The 13,473-nt window shown below is 40.2% G+C and overlaps 1 protein-coding gene across 1 annotated transcript in view; it reads left to right on the top strand.

Annotated features, from left to right (window-relative positions):
• Positions 1 to 13,473, top strand: part of hydin (HYDIN axonemal central pair apparatus protein) — a 73,321-nt gene that overhangs the window by 27,680 nt on the left and 32,168 nt on the right. Inside the window, 11 exon segments of the mRNA XM_088997454.1 lie at positions 563 to 628; positions 631 to 713; positions 3,362 to 3,436; positions 3,541 to 3,724; positions 3,959 to 4,088; positions 4,194 to 4,350; positions 6,448 to 6,529; positions 7,135 to 7,208; positions 7,397 to 7,561; positions 12,373 to 12,567; positions 12,658 to 12,858. Of these exon segments, the coding sequence (XP_088853580.1) occupies positions 563 to 628; positions 631 to 713; positions 3,362 to 3,436; positions 3,541 to 3,724; positions 3,959 to 4,088; positions 4,194 to 4,350; positions 6,448 to 6,529; positions 7,135 to 7,208; positions 7,397 to 7,561; positions 12,373 to 12,567; positions 12,658 to 12,858 (1,412 nt within the window).

Here is a 13,473-nt window from a genome sequence, read left to right as displayed (position 1 = left end):
AAGGTGAATTTGTTCGTAAGTTGCTTCAGTGCTATATATTTTGGGTAGAATGCATGTTTAAGTCAATCACTGAACGGGGAATTGGAAAAAAACAGACACTCTAACAGTCGTAAAATAAATTCACACCTACTGTAGTACGACGACATATATCCTTGGATCTTCAGTAAGCCATTACTGAAGCTGCTGGTACGAAATTACTGAATTACGTTATGTTCAATAAAGCACAGAAACATCTGCTTGGTTTTCTTTGGTGCAAGTTATGATAAAAATCAAGATGTGCAAAGTGCCAATTTCCTGGTTTGATGAAGGGATCTGATGTCTGTCTGATTGGATCACATTAAGTGTAGCAGGTTTTGTTGTAGTGTGGGTAAACAAGATTCTGTCTGTTTCGAGCAATCAAGAGTTTATTGAATACCTAGCTCTAGCAGTCGTGGTCTAACATCCGGTGAGGCGCTTTCAGTATAGAAGCATCACAGCTATTACCACAGGTTTGTTATTATCAAGCTGCATAGATTGATTTCCTAATTAGAGATTGGAGTCAATTATGTGTTGTGTCTTTCAGCTCATATATCTGCAAACATCGGGTCAAAGCCAGATTCCCCCTGTGAAAATACAGATCCAAACGCAGTCCCACAGAAAATCATTCAAAACACGTTGACAGCAACAGTGACATGAAAGCTCCAAACGAAAAAGGGGGCAGAACCAGCAGCCAGGTAAATCTGTTCAAGTCCTCAATGATGAATCTATCCAGAATTATTGGTTTGCTGTTGGAAATGTTAAATTTTTCTCTCTTTTCAAATTATTTTCCCCGCATTTTAATGTTTAAGATCATTTCACAAATGTTGACATCAAACAGATACCTGACGTAAACATGTAATACAGTATTTAGAGTAAAACTATCGCACCACATTTCACTTATGTTCTTCTTGTCATGATGTGTTACTTTTACTCCAGATATAATGAGACATGCACCTTCCCAAAAGTCAAGATTTCAGTCAAAGACTTCCATCCAAGTCCCTAAAAGGATTTTAAAATGAAGCAAATGTGTTTTGCAAAAATTAGATTGTTGGCAAGCCTCTTTGACATGGTTGAGTCACGACGACTGTTGACGGGCACAATGCCAGGATTTTTTGGGGGTTTTCAGTGAAAGCATTCCACTTAGCATGAACATGTGCAACATGTTAACAGGAGTTTTGAGTGAATTTGACCAAATAATATTGTTCAAGAAACAAAATATAATACATGTGACCACAGACCATCGGCAAAATCTTTAGCAGGAACGTTGCAACACACTGCAATGCTTCTGATTTGTTGCCCATCACTGCCCATTATAATCAGTGGAGTCCCCTCGCAGTGTAAACTGGAGTCTGCCTACATAATAGCGTATCACTTGTTTGACTTTACTCCATAGAAAAGGGGGTTTCAGTCATGAAAGTTTGCTCCCTAAAGAGGTCATTGGTGAGAATTAAAGATGAAAAAAAGAGTGATACATTGAAGCCTACTCCCAGGCTCACTCCATTTCACTTGAATGGAAACAAATCAAAGCAGTTTGTATGCCACTCAAGTTTGTTTTTACCACATGGTTTGTGCTGTTATCCACAAATAGATACATAGGGTACGTATGTTAATTGGAGTATTTTTATTTCTCATCAAGATCTCTAGGTGACTTGATGGCCGAGTGTTTAGCGCATTGTTCTCACAATGTAGAGGTCATTGGTCCAATCCCAGCTCTGGCCTCTCTGTGTAGAGTTTCCATGCTTGTAGACAGTGTCTGAAACTCATAACAAAATGTTACCGGACACCAGGGCGGACAACTCTGAAAAATTGCCTGCCTGGCCATAAAGTTGCCTGCTGGATTTTTTCCAACTTGAAACACAATAGGACGACTAATCGCAAAAGAAAAAAATCGTTGCAAAGTCTTAAGGATTTTTTTAATTAAGAATGTACCTCCACAAATGCTCCCTTGCTTAATTTATCGTAAATATCTCTTGATGATGATTTTGCTCCAGGTGGTCGTTTGTCCATACACTGTTCGTCATGATGCACCATGCAATGTTTGCGTTGCGTCGTCTACTACAAGCCACGTGAACTCCTCTTTCCACGATGCTTTTGATAATACATTTAATTTCTAAGCGCCTTACAAAACTCTCATGTACACTTTAGAGTCACGGGATAACTTACGTTTACATTTTGTAGCATCATAAATTTTGATAAGATTCTTTTGAATCTTTCTTCTGGGGCTGAGGTTCTGTGCATCTACTTTGGAAACTGATATGCAAGTGCATGACACTCGGGAAAGTCTCGAAGCACGAAGCAGGCTTCGTGCCGACTATGCTAATTGCAAAATGAACCAGAATTCTGAAATTTGAAAACCGAATCAATATTTCAAAATTGGAATAATTTATTCCGATTTTGAAATCTTCATTCAAACGTTTGATTTAAAAAAAAAAAATCGTTCGTTTTTTTTTTTTTTTTTTTTTTTTTTTTTTTGTTTTTGTTTTTTTTTTTTTTTTCTTGAAGTTTTGTAAATTGTACGCCTGACGTAAAAGTTGCACGCCCCGGACACTGTTGTATAGCTCCCTGAAGGTGATGTTTTTAACCTTGAAAGAATTAACAACGTAATGGTATTTGATGCCCCCTAAAATTGTGTCAACCTTTGGTGTATGATGGAAGATTTTGGATTGGATTGGATTTACCTCTATTCGTCTCGTAGTGGAGAAATTTACATTTCACAGCAGCAAAGTGATGAAAGAAAGATGAAAGGAAAGAAAGGAGTAGAAAAACAAAATACAGGAGCTGCTTGAAAGGCAGCCATTCTTGTGGCGCCATCTTATAGTCAAAAGAACAAAATAAACCAATAACAAATTTTTAATTATTATTAATGTTGCCGCTGTCTGTTAAACTGGATGCCTCCTTTAATACGGATGCACCATGGAATGTTTTGTTGAGCGGTTGTGGAAAGGAACAAAGATGTTGTCATTCACTGTTGATGTACAACCAGCCCAACGATGAGGACATTCCGATCCTGTATTCTCAAGGTAATGGCTTATAGGCGTGTATTGTTAAGAAAAAAAGCACATTGAATTGGTTCATATTTTGAACGATAAACTTAGTTCACTTTGTTTCATCAACGGTACTGTATGAACTGTAAACTGAAACTTTTCATACAAAAAAAATGTTAATTGAACTTTGAAGGAATTGGTAGAGAAAAGCAACTCTCCAAATACTGGCTGCATTTTATTATAATTGGAATCTTTTTTCAGAGCCAATGATTTTTTTAGGGTCTATGTTACCAACACAAAATTTCAGTGTCAAAAACGACAGTGTACTCACTCCATCTCCTTACTGATTTCTCTTTCAGGGAATAGATAAAGCTTCACTGAGCAATCTCTTGCCTGAAGAGCTCCTGGTTGAAATCCTAAAGGAGAGGTTTCAGGTAGGATGACACTTGTTATTACACAACTGTTTGTATTGCACTTTGACCACAGAACTGATATAATTAATCACGTCTTTGTATTTTTGTCTCCTCTTGGCATACAGTTTGATGACTGCTATTGTGGCATCATAGTTCATGGTCTTGATTCAGTCTACACCAAGTCTGTTGCATACTCTCTTCAAGTTGTTCTCAAGGCCCTTCAAAACCGTAAACACATTTACGTGATCAACTTAACTGACACATACAATGCCCTCAAAGCTCGGAAAAAGGCCCAAAAAAAAGCTGAAGGTAAATTAGCATGCACACCTAGGTATTTGCTAGTTATTTGAGAACATCTATTAATATTCAGAATAAGCAAGCAGAAATAGTGTACAATACTTATTATAGTTGTCAGAAGTACTGATGCAGTGATCATTCATAGTAATTTTCAAATTATTGTGTGTGTGCATGTGTGTCCGTCTTTGTGTGGCTGTGGCTGTGGGTGTGTGCATGTGTTTGTATGAATTTGTGTGTCATGGTCAGATGCCTTGCTGAAGGAAAAAGCAGAACTGGAGGAGGAGTGGCTGCAGAACATGGATGAGGAAGAATATGAAGCGCTGCCAGAGGAAGAGAAGGGGCGTATTATTGAGCAACAGAAGCAAAAGAAATTGAAGTAATCAGGGAATAAACATGCCCATCTCCCAATTTCACAATATAATATCTTTATGAATAAACGATCTGACAATAATGTGAAACACCATGTGTTTCTGTCTGTCAGAGTTCTTGAGCGAATCAGGAAAATGCAGAGGGACAAAAAGCAACAGGATGAAATGAAGAAACTCCGACTCGAAGAGTCAAAAAAGAAGAGTAAAAAGGGTGCAGTTAAGGAAAGCAAGCAAGCGTCAAGGAAGAAGGGTTCCATGGAGAGTAAGCAGGTCTGTGAATTAATGATTCAAAAACCTATTTTCAGTTCAAAACAAATATTGTAGCTCCCAAGAGGGGGACTAAAAAAAACTCAAACATATTCCAATCAGCAATTATGGGTTCAGTTACATTATTTGATAAAACAGCCAATTCTTGAATTTATAATAATTTATTGTCAGTGCCTGTAAATGGGAAGGAAATGACACATCTCTTCCAACAGATTGGCTAAATTTCTTTTGAAATTCCCATCACTTTCATCACTTTGCTGCTGTGAAATGTAAATTTCTCCACTGTGAGACTAATAAAGGCATATCCAATCCAATCCAATCCAATCCAATCCAATCCAATCCAATCCAATCCAATCCTTCCTTCTTAAATTCCCATCCTTCCAAGCTGTTTCGTAATTGGTTTTGTGTGATTATGCACTATTTACTGTGGTTTTGTTCTGCCAAAAAATATTGGCCCTTATAATTTTGTGTGGCTGTGAATCGGCAGCCCGTCGATATTGTTCTGTGAGTTTCGTGCGTGATCAATGCTAAACTCAAATACAGTGGTTCATCGGAATGTTCGCCCAGATGAGCTAATTTGGGAATATTTTAAGCACAAATTTGTCAGCTAATCAAAGAAAGACTTCTCCAATTTGCAGACAACATTAAATAATCAATTTTAGTTGTAGACATAATATGTAAAGTTTTTGTGCATCTTTTTTCATCCGCATCGCACACATGGGCTCCTAGGCCTCAGCATAAATGCAACACATCCCATTTTCAAAATATATGCTGCGTTCAACTCAGTTTGAAGTGGCCGGTCCAACCAGACTTGCATTGTGACAGTTTGGAAATACACCTGGACGGTGATGTTGCTGTTCGAACCCTCCCCTCTTATTTCCTTATTCCATAGTCAGAGTGTGTTATTACTTGCCTTTAGGGCTGGGGTTATCGAACATTTTTTAACGAATTGGTTATTATACTCATTTTTCTATAGATTATTTTAGTAACCGATAACATATTGCATAATGCCAATACCAATTCCAGGCATTGCATTGCAGGAATATGCTTGTGTATGAATATTCTTCTGTGTGTTTTATTTGTATTTTTCTCACAATAGCTGTTGCACGCGCACATCTGGCATTGTCTAACCACGATCACTTGTAGGGGTATTACCAGTTATCAGTAGTGGTGATACACATACACATGCAGACCCATTTGTTCATTTGATTTTTCATACTTTCCAATGTGGTATTTACACAATGTTAAAGGACAACCGACACCACTTTTTTGTTTCTTAACTGACATCAGAAAAACGTTTTATCGCATCTAAAATACCCAAAACATGCAGCATGATATTTTTATTCAAATGCAAAACACCAATAAAAATGACTTAAAGTGTCCAAAATCTGCAAAAAATTGAGCTGCGAATTGGGCATTTTCAGAAAGTCCCGCCCCCAGTTTGTGCCGTCACGCGAAGACGTCTTGCATTGCTTGAGAATCAAAACAATGGCTTCAGATTCGGAGAATATGCTTTCTTGTTACACCTCCAGTTATGAATATGATTCAAATAGTTCTGAAGAGGAAAGCATACATGTTTGCAATCGATTAAGACATTTATTCCATGCCATTTTGAGGCAACAATGGGGAGAAACCATCACCAGAAAAGAGGCACAAAATGGCGACCTCCTATGGCCACCTCCGTTTCCACAGGCTGATAAATTCCTTATATGGAGCTTGGACACCCTCTTCTGGCGGCTTTTGGGTGCAACAAGGTTTTCAGACCAAACAATACAGCAAAATACATTGACGTGATGGAAGGACTGCTACAATGTGTCTTTTTTCGGTCAGGGGGCGTTCCTTTCGTGATGTCACGTACGGACTCGTCACCAACTCAAAAACAAGACTTCCTGAATATTCAGCGCAAGTCTTAAAATGTAAAATATAGCTATATGCGGTGGAATCTTTTTAAAATACGCTCAGTAGAAGTCATTTGAAGCCATTTTACAAATTATGGACACAACTTGTCCGGAGATGTCGGTTGTCCTTTAATGATAACAGACTGTATTATGTTAACGTCAAATATCAGCAATCCAATTTGAAATGTTTTTGTCCCTTTAGCCATCGAGTGCAATGGCCGCTCCTCGAATGTCATCCTCAAAAGAATCCCAAGTGGACAAGCGAGATCAACCTTCCAACGACGGTGCCAACACATTTACAAAATGAGAGAGAGAGAGAGAGAGAGAGAGAGAGAGAGAGAGAGAGAGAGAGAGAGAGAGAGAGAGAGAGAGAGAGAGAGAGAGAGAGAGAGAGAGAGAGAGAGAGAGAGAGAGATTGGGTTTGTATGAAAAAAGCAGCACGTCTCGGACGGAAAGCAACAAAGCAGCACTTGTCTCTGCGCCCGCTTACCTTACCGCATTGGCTGTGAGAAGAGCAAAGTATCTGCCCAGCAGGTTGCTGGAGGCTAATGCAGGCTACACTGTCGCAGCTGCATGAAGACAATGCTGAAGAATATTAATGACTGTATTGCGTTTTTTATTTAAACATTTAAGTAGTTGTGTGTACTTCTATAGTCTGTGTCTCAAATATATTTAGTATCAATACTGTTTACATATTTTAACCATGCTGGTATTCACAAACAATTGCACATGAATATATTCATCGAGGAGGGCTGTGGGGGCGGGATGAGGGTGTTCCTAGTACCCAGTAACCGCGTAAACGGGGGTTTACTGTATATATCCACCCATCCATTAATTGTATTATTCTGTATATGTTGTATTGTCTTGTCAATTCTCTTTATTGATTTAGGAAAGCAAGGCAAAGAAGAAAAGAGTAAAGAAGACAGCATGAGAGACATGGAGTCTGATCAAGCAACAGATATGGTACGTTTAATGTGATTGTCCCCACCTCTCAGCACCAAGTCAACTTGAAAATGACTTCGTCAATCCAGTACACATGTTCGGATACAATTTAGAGTTGATGGATCTATGATTTACAGAATATTCAAATAACTGTAGAATCAACTTCCTGATACTTCATTTCTGTTATTCTGTGTCATCCTTTTGTCAAGCCTCCGGTGAATAAGCTGCACAGTATGTTCACTGCATATGAAAAGTGCCAGACCCAAGTGGACCACATACTTAATCATTGGGACCGTGTGAACGGGTTGTTGCGAGTCCCACTACCTGGTCAGGATCCTCTACCAGCCCAAGAGGAGCATCCAGCAGAGAAGCAGGTGGTTGTTTTTAATAATAATACATTTCATTTATAAGCGCCTTTCAAAACTCTCAAGGACACTTAACAATCACCGGTTACGTTTTGATCTTTTGTTTTAGCTCTAATTATGCTAATATATGTCAGTATTCTTAAACATATGAATTGATACTCTATGGATTTGACAAATTCCATGATCTGAAACTTTCACTTCTTTTCCTTTCGGCTTTTCTCTTTAGGTGTCACCACACAGAATTAGTGTCCTCCATCTAACCCTGTTTTGTGCATCTTCTTCTCTCACACCAGCTACCTTCATGTCCTCTCTTACAACATCCATAAACCTCCTCCTTGGTCTTTCTCTTGGTCTCATGCCTGGCAGTTCAAGACTCAGCATCCTTCTCCCAATGTATTGACACTCTCTCCTCTGGAAATGTCCAAATCATGTCAGTCTGGCCTGCTGACTTTCTTTCCAAAAACTCTAATTGAGTTGTCCATTTGATGTACTCATTCCTGATCCTATACAACCTGGTCACTCCCAAAGAAAATCTCAACAATTTCCTCTCTGCTACCTCCAGCTCTGTCTCCAATCCAAACATCATGACTGTGCTCACCGCAGTTTTATACACCTGTCCTTTCATCCTTGATGAAACTCTTCAATCACACATCACACCTGACATTTTTCTCCAGCTGTTCCAGCCTGCCTGGTCACGCTTCTTTTCCACACTCTTCCACACACTTCTCTCTCCACACACTTCCACACACCTCTTTTCCACACTCTCCATTGCTCTGGACAGTTAACCTCAAGTACTTAAAATCCTCCAACTTCTTTATCTCTTCTTACTGCAACCTCACTCTTATATTTGGGTCCCCCTCATTCACACATATATTCTGTCTTGCTGCGACTCACCTTCATTCCCCTCCTTTCCAGGGAAAACCTCCACCTCTCTAGTTTCTCCTCGACTTATTCCCTGTTCTCGCTACACATCACAATGTCATCTGCAAACATCATTGTCCAAGGAGATTCCTGTCTAACTTGGTCTTTCAGCCTGTGCCTCACCAGAGCGAATAAGAAGAGGCTCAGAGCTGACCACTAGTGCAGTCCCACCTACACTTTGAATTCTTCCGTCACACCGACAGCAAACCTCACTGTCTCACAGTCATTGTTCCTTGTCCTTGTACCATGTCCTTCAGCGCTCTGACATACTCCTGTGTCACTTCCTCATGCAATACCACAATTTTTCTCTGGGCACCCTGTCATATGCTTTCTGTAGATCTACAAATACACAATGCAATTCCTTCTGACCTTCACTGTATTTCGCAATCAGCATCCTTAAAGAAAATACTGCATCTGTCGTACACTTTTTAGCATGAAACCATACTGATGTTCACAAATGCTCACTTCTGCTCTAGCAGTCTAGCTTCAACTACTCTTTCCCATAGTTTCATTGTATGGCGAATCAAATGTATTCCTCTGTAGTTACTACAACCCTGCACATCTCCTTTGTTCTTAAACATGATCATGAGTACACTTTGCCTCCATTCTTCAGGCATCTTATCACCATTTAAAGGACAACCGACGTCACTTTTTTGTTTCCTAACTGACATCAGAAAAACGTTTTAGAGCATCTAAAATATCCAAAACACGCAGTATATTTTTTATTCAAATGCAAAACATCAATAAAAATGACTTAAAGTGTCTAAAAAGAACTTCAATTTGAAACTGGAAGTCCCGCCCCCAGTTCGTGACGTCACGCCAAGACGCCAATGCATTGCTGGAGAATCAAAACAATGGCTTCAGATTCGGAGAATATGCTTTTTTGTTACACATCCAGTTATGAATTTGATTAAAATAGTTCTGAAGAGGAAAGCATACATGTTTGAAATTGATTAAAGAATTTATTCCATGCCATTTTGAGGCAACATTGGGGGGAAATGTCTCACCCAAATAGAGGCACAAAATGGCCACCAAGCTGTTGTGAGGAATCAATCAGCCCGTTTACACAGGCTTATAAATTCCTTCCATGGAGCTTGGACGCCCTCTTCTGGCGCAACACGAGGTTTTCAGACCAAACAAGTACAGCAAAATACATTGACGTGATGGAAGGACTGCTACAATGTCTCTTTTTTTTGATCAGGGGCGTTCCTTTAGTGACATCACGTACGGACTCGTCACCAACTCAAAAACAAGACTTCCTGAATATTCAGCGCGAGTCTTAAAACGTAAAATATAGCTATATGCGATGTAATCTTATTAAGATACGCTCAGTAGAAGTCATTTGAAGCCATTTTACAAATTATGGACACAACTTGTCCGGAGACGTCGGTTGTCCTTTAAGATCATGTTGAACAACCCAGTCAGAAACACCACTGCCACCTCTCCTAGAAACTCCCATACCTCCATTGGTAACTCATCAGGCCCAAGTGCCTTTCCACTCTTCATCCTCTTCAGCGCCCTCCTCACTTCATTTTTGCTAATCTTTGCTACATCCTGGTTCACAAAAGTCACATCTTTTACTCTTTGTTCTTTCTCATTTTCCTCATTCATTAATTGTTCAAAGTACTCTTTCCATCTTGCCATCAACAACTGGTACCTGTTAATACATTGCCATGCTCATAGTTTATCCAAATTAACTCCTTCACCTCACGGTCCTCTCCTGTGTCGTCTGGTGTGCCCCAAGGGTCTGTCCTGGGGCCCCTTCTCTTTACCTACCTTCTTCCTCATGGCAATATTTTTCACAATTTTTGCATTCACTTTCACTGCTTCGCGGATGACACCCAACTCTTCCTCTCCAGTAAACCCGACGCCTCTCTTCCACCTTCATCCCTTTCAATTTGCCTCTCAGAAATTAAATCCTGGTTTTCCCATAACTTTCTCAAGTTTAACAGCGAAAAAAAACTAAACTTCTCCTTGTCGGTGCCAAATCCACCCTACACAAAGCAAACAGTTTCTCTCTTACCACTGACAGTTCAACCGTGTCCCCGTCCCTTCAGTTCAAGAGCCTGAGTGTCATCTTCGATAGCTCACTATCTTTCCACTCCCATATAAATAACATAACTCGGTCTGCATATTTCCACCTCCGTAATATCAATCGTCTCCGTCCCTATCTCACCCCTCATACCGCTGCTCTCCTTATCCACAGTCTCGTCACCTCCCGCATCGACTATTGTAACTCAACTCTTTTTGGTGTCAATCAACAATTTCTCCATAAACTCCAACTAGTCCAAAGTTCCTAAAACCCCTTCCTTTCACCACATCACCCCTGTCTTCCTGCAGCTCCACTGGCTCCCTATCAAACTTCGTATTGAATTCAAAATACTTCTGTTTACATTCTAAGCCATCCATAACCTTTCCCCCCAACCCCTATCTGTCTGACCTTCTTCAAATCTCCGTTCCCTCTCTGTCCCTCAGATCCTCATCCTCCCCTCACCTCTATGTGCCTTCTGCCCGTATCACCACAATGGGGTGCAGAGCTTTCAGATGCTCTGCTCCCAAACTCTGGAATTCACTTCCAAACAACATCCGTAATTTGGACAGCCTTCCTACTTTCAAATCCCACCTCAAAATCCATCTGTTTAAAATTGCATTCATGGTCTCGTTCAATCAGCTATTTTATTATTTATCATTTTATTTATGGTTCTATTGTTTTGTGGATTTTTATTGTAAAGTGTCCTTGGGTGTTCTGAAAGGCGCTTGGAAATTAAATGTCTCTCTGATCATGCTCACTGGAGTTTGCCAGTCATCTGAAATGACCTCCTGCCCACCCAGTGCTTGTCTCAACTCCTTCCTGAAAGTCATGCGGCACGCTTCCTTTTTCAACTTCCACCATGTTGTCCTCTGCTCTGCTTTTGGCTTCTTCATCTTCTTCACCACCAGTGTCATCCTACAACACCACCTACCTAAAATGTCTGGCTAGAATAACACAAACCACTACTTCGCAGTCACTGATTTCCTTCAGCTGGCACCGCCTATGCAAAATGTAGTCTACCTGTGTACTCCTGCCTCCACTCTTATTAGTCACCTTATTTTCCTTTGTCTTCTTAAGGACAGTATTAACATTAGCTATTTCCATCCTCTTAGCGAAGTTAACATCTTTGTTTCCTGCGTCAACATGTCAATTGAAGTCTCCACCAATTACAATTATCTCACTTCTAGGGATGTTCTGTATGACTTCATCAAAGTCCAACCTCACATCCTACTTATGGGACATACCCACATTCAATTTCTAGCTTCAGACTCATCATTCTATCTGATACTGTTTTTACTTCTAAGACAATCCTAACAAACTCGTCTTTCCAGATAACCCCAACTCCATTCTCTTTCTGTCTACACCATGATAAAACAACTTGAACCATGAACCTAAGCTTCTAGCATTGCTCCCTTTTCACCTTGTCTCCTGGACACACAGTATGTCTACCTTCCCCCTCTGCATCATGTCAACCAACTCTACTTTTTCCTGTCATTGTTCCAAAATTCAAAGTCCCTACTCTCAGTCCGATACTCTTGGCCTTCCATTTCTCTCTTTTCCTAAGGGCACACTTCCCTCCTCCTTTGAACAACAGTTTTCCACCACCTTGTACGTCAGCAGCACTGATGGCGGTCGTTGTTAACCTGGGCCACGACCGATCCGGCATAAGAGTCAAAGGTTTGATTCACATGTTTTTTTGCCCCATATTTTACATGGGATGCCTTTCCTGACACAACCCTTTATATTTCTCTGGGCTTGGGACAGGCACAAAAAGACACTGGATTGTGCTCCCTTGTGGCTAAATTATCTGAAACTTTCACTCTTCTGACAAAATTCACCTTCATAATTCAATGGTCCATTTGAACAGGCCCATGCACCAAAGAAGAACAAAAAATCCACCAGCAAGATCCCATCCCCAAACAATCAAACGGACCCAGCCAAAGCAGAAAAGGCAGCAGAAAAACCAATAATCATCCCTCACATCAGTCTTAAACTAACAGGCAAAGTCTATCCAGATGTATTGGAATTGCTCCGAAGGAAGGACCTGCCTCCACTACATGAGGTGGAGCCAACAGATACCACTTTGTTTGCTGCATTTAATATGCATCAGTTCCTGTTCTTACCTTTGGGTTCCCTTCTTCAAATTCCATAGGTACTTGATGAGCTTGGTTTAGGAGAGGGCACACTTTCTATCCCTCCACCTATTATATTCTCAGTGATCCATCTACCCAAAAATAGGGAGCGGAATAAAAGACAGCTGAACTGTAACTGTTTTACCTTTCTGAGTCGTTCTGCTGGAGATGAACGGGATGAGAGAAAAGAGGAAGACGATGAAGATGTACAATCGATCAAGGTAAACTTTGCAAATGCACATTCACGTTTTTATGCTGAGCAGAATTTCCACTACACAGCATTTACAAAACATTGAGATTATGTTCAAACAATAGTTTCACTCTGTCTTGATCAAGGGTTTCTGACATTCGTCCTGATAAAATGTATCAATAATTACATCATCTTTCATAATATACTGTATGTTGTCACAGCTTTGTTGGAATCATTCAGCTTTGGGGAGGAAGTTTTTATCCCTCAACAAATCCCGATCATGATATTTCTTACCATAATGATGAATGAAAGAGCTATTGTATTCCATTGTGATGACGCATGGGCTCGCCTGTGCATGTACAAAAAAACTGGTGTTCTTTAGTAGCTAAGGCTTCTGAGATTCTGCAGGTTCAAATAAAGAAACATGCGAGACTGCTTTGGCCGTCATTTCCATGACTAATGTTGTGCCCTGTGGTCCAAGGGATGCTAATAGCAAAGTTAGGGAGAACATGAATATACATCAGGGGTGGCCAACCAGTCAGAGACTAACAGCCACATTTTTTACGATGTTACTACAGAGCCACATTATACAGATGGGCACACATGAACATCACCCCATCCCTCACACACACAAACCTCTGCTCAG

This window comes from Hippocampus bargibanti, linkage group LG05 (assembly GCF_051943395.1).
Source record: "Hippocampus bargibanti isolate YZ-2025 linkage group LG05, ASM5194339v1, whole genome shotgun sequence".
NCBI lineage: Eukaryota > Metazoa > Chordata > Actinopteri > Syngnathiformes > Syngnathidae > Hippocampus > Hippocampus bargibanti.
The sequence above is the reverse complement of the archived record's forward strand: the minus strand, read 5'-3'. Positions and strand labels throughout refer to the sequence as shown.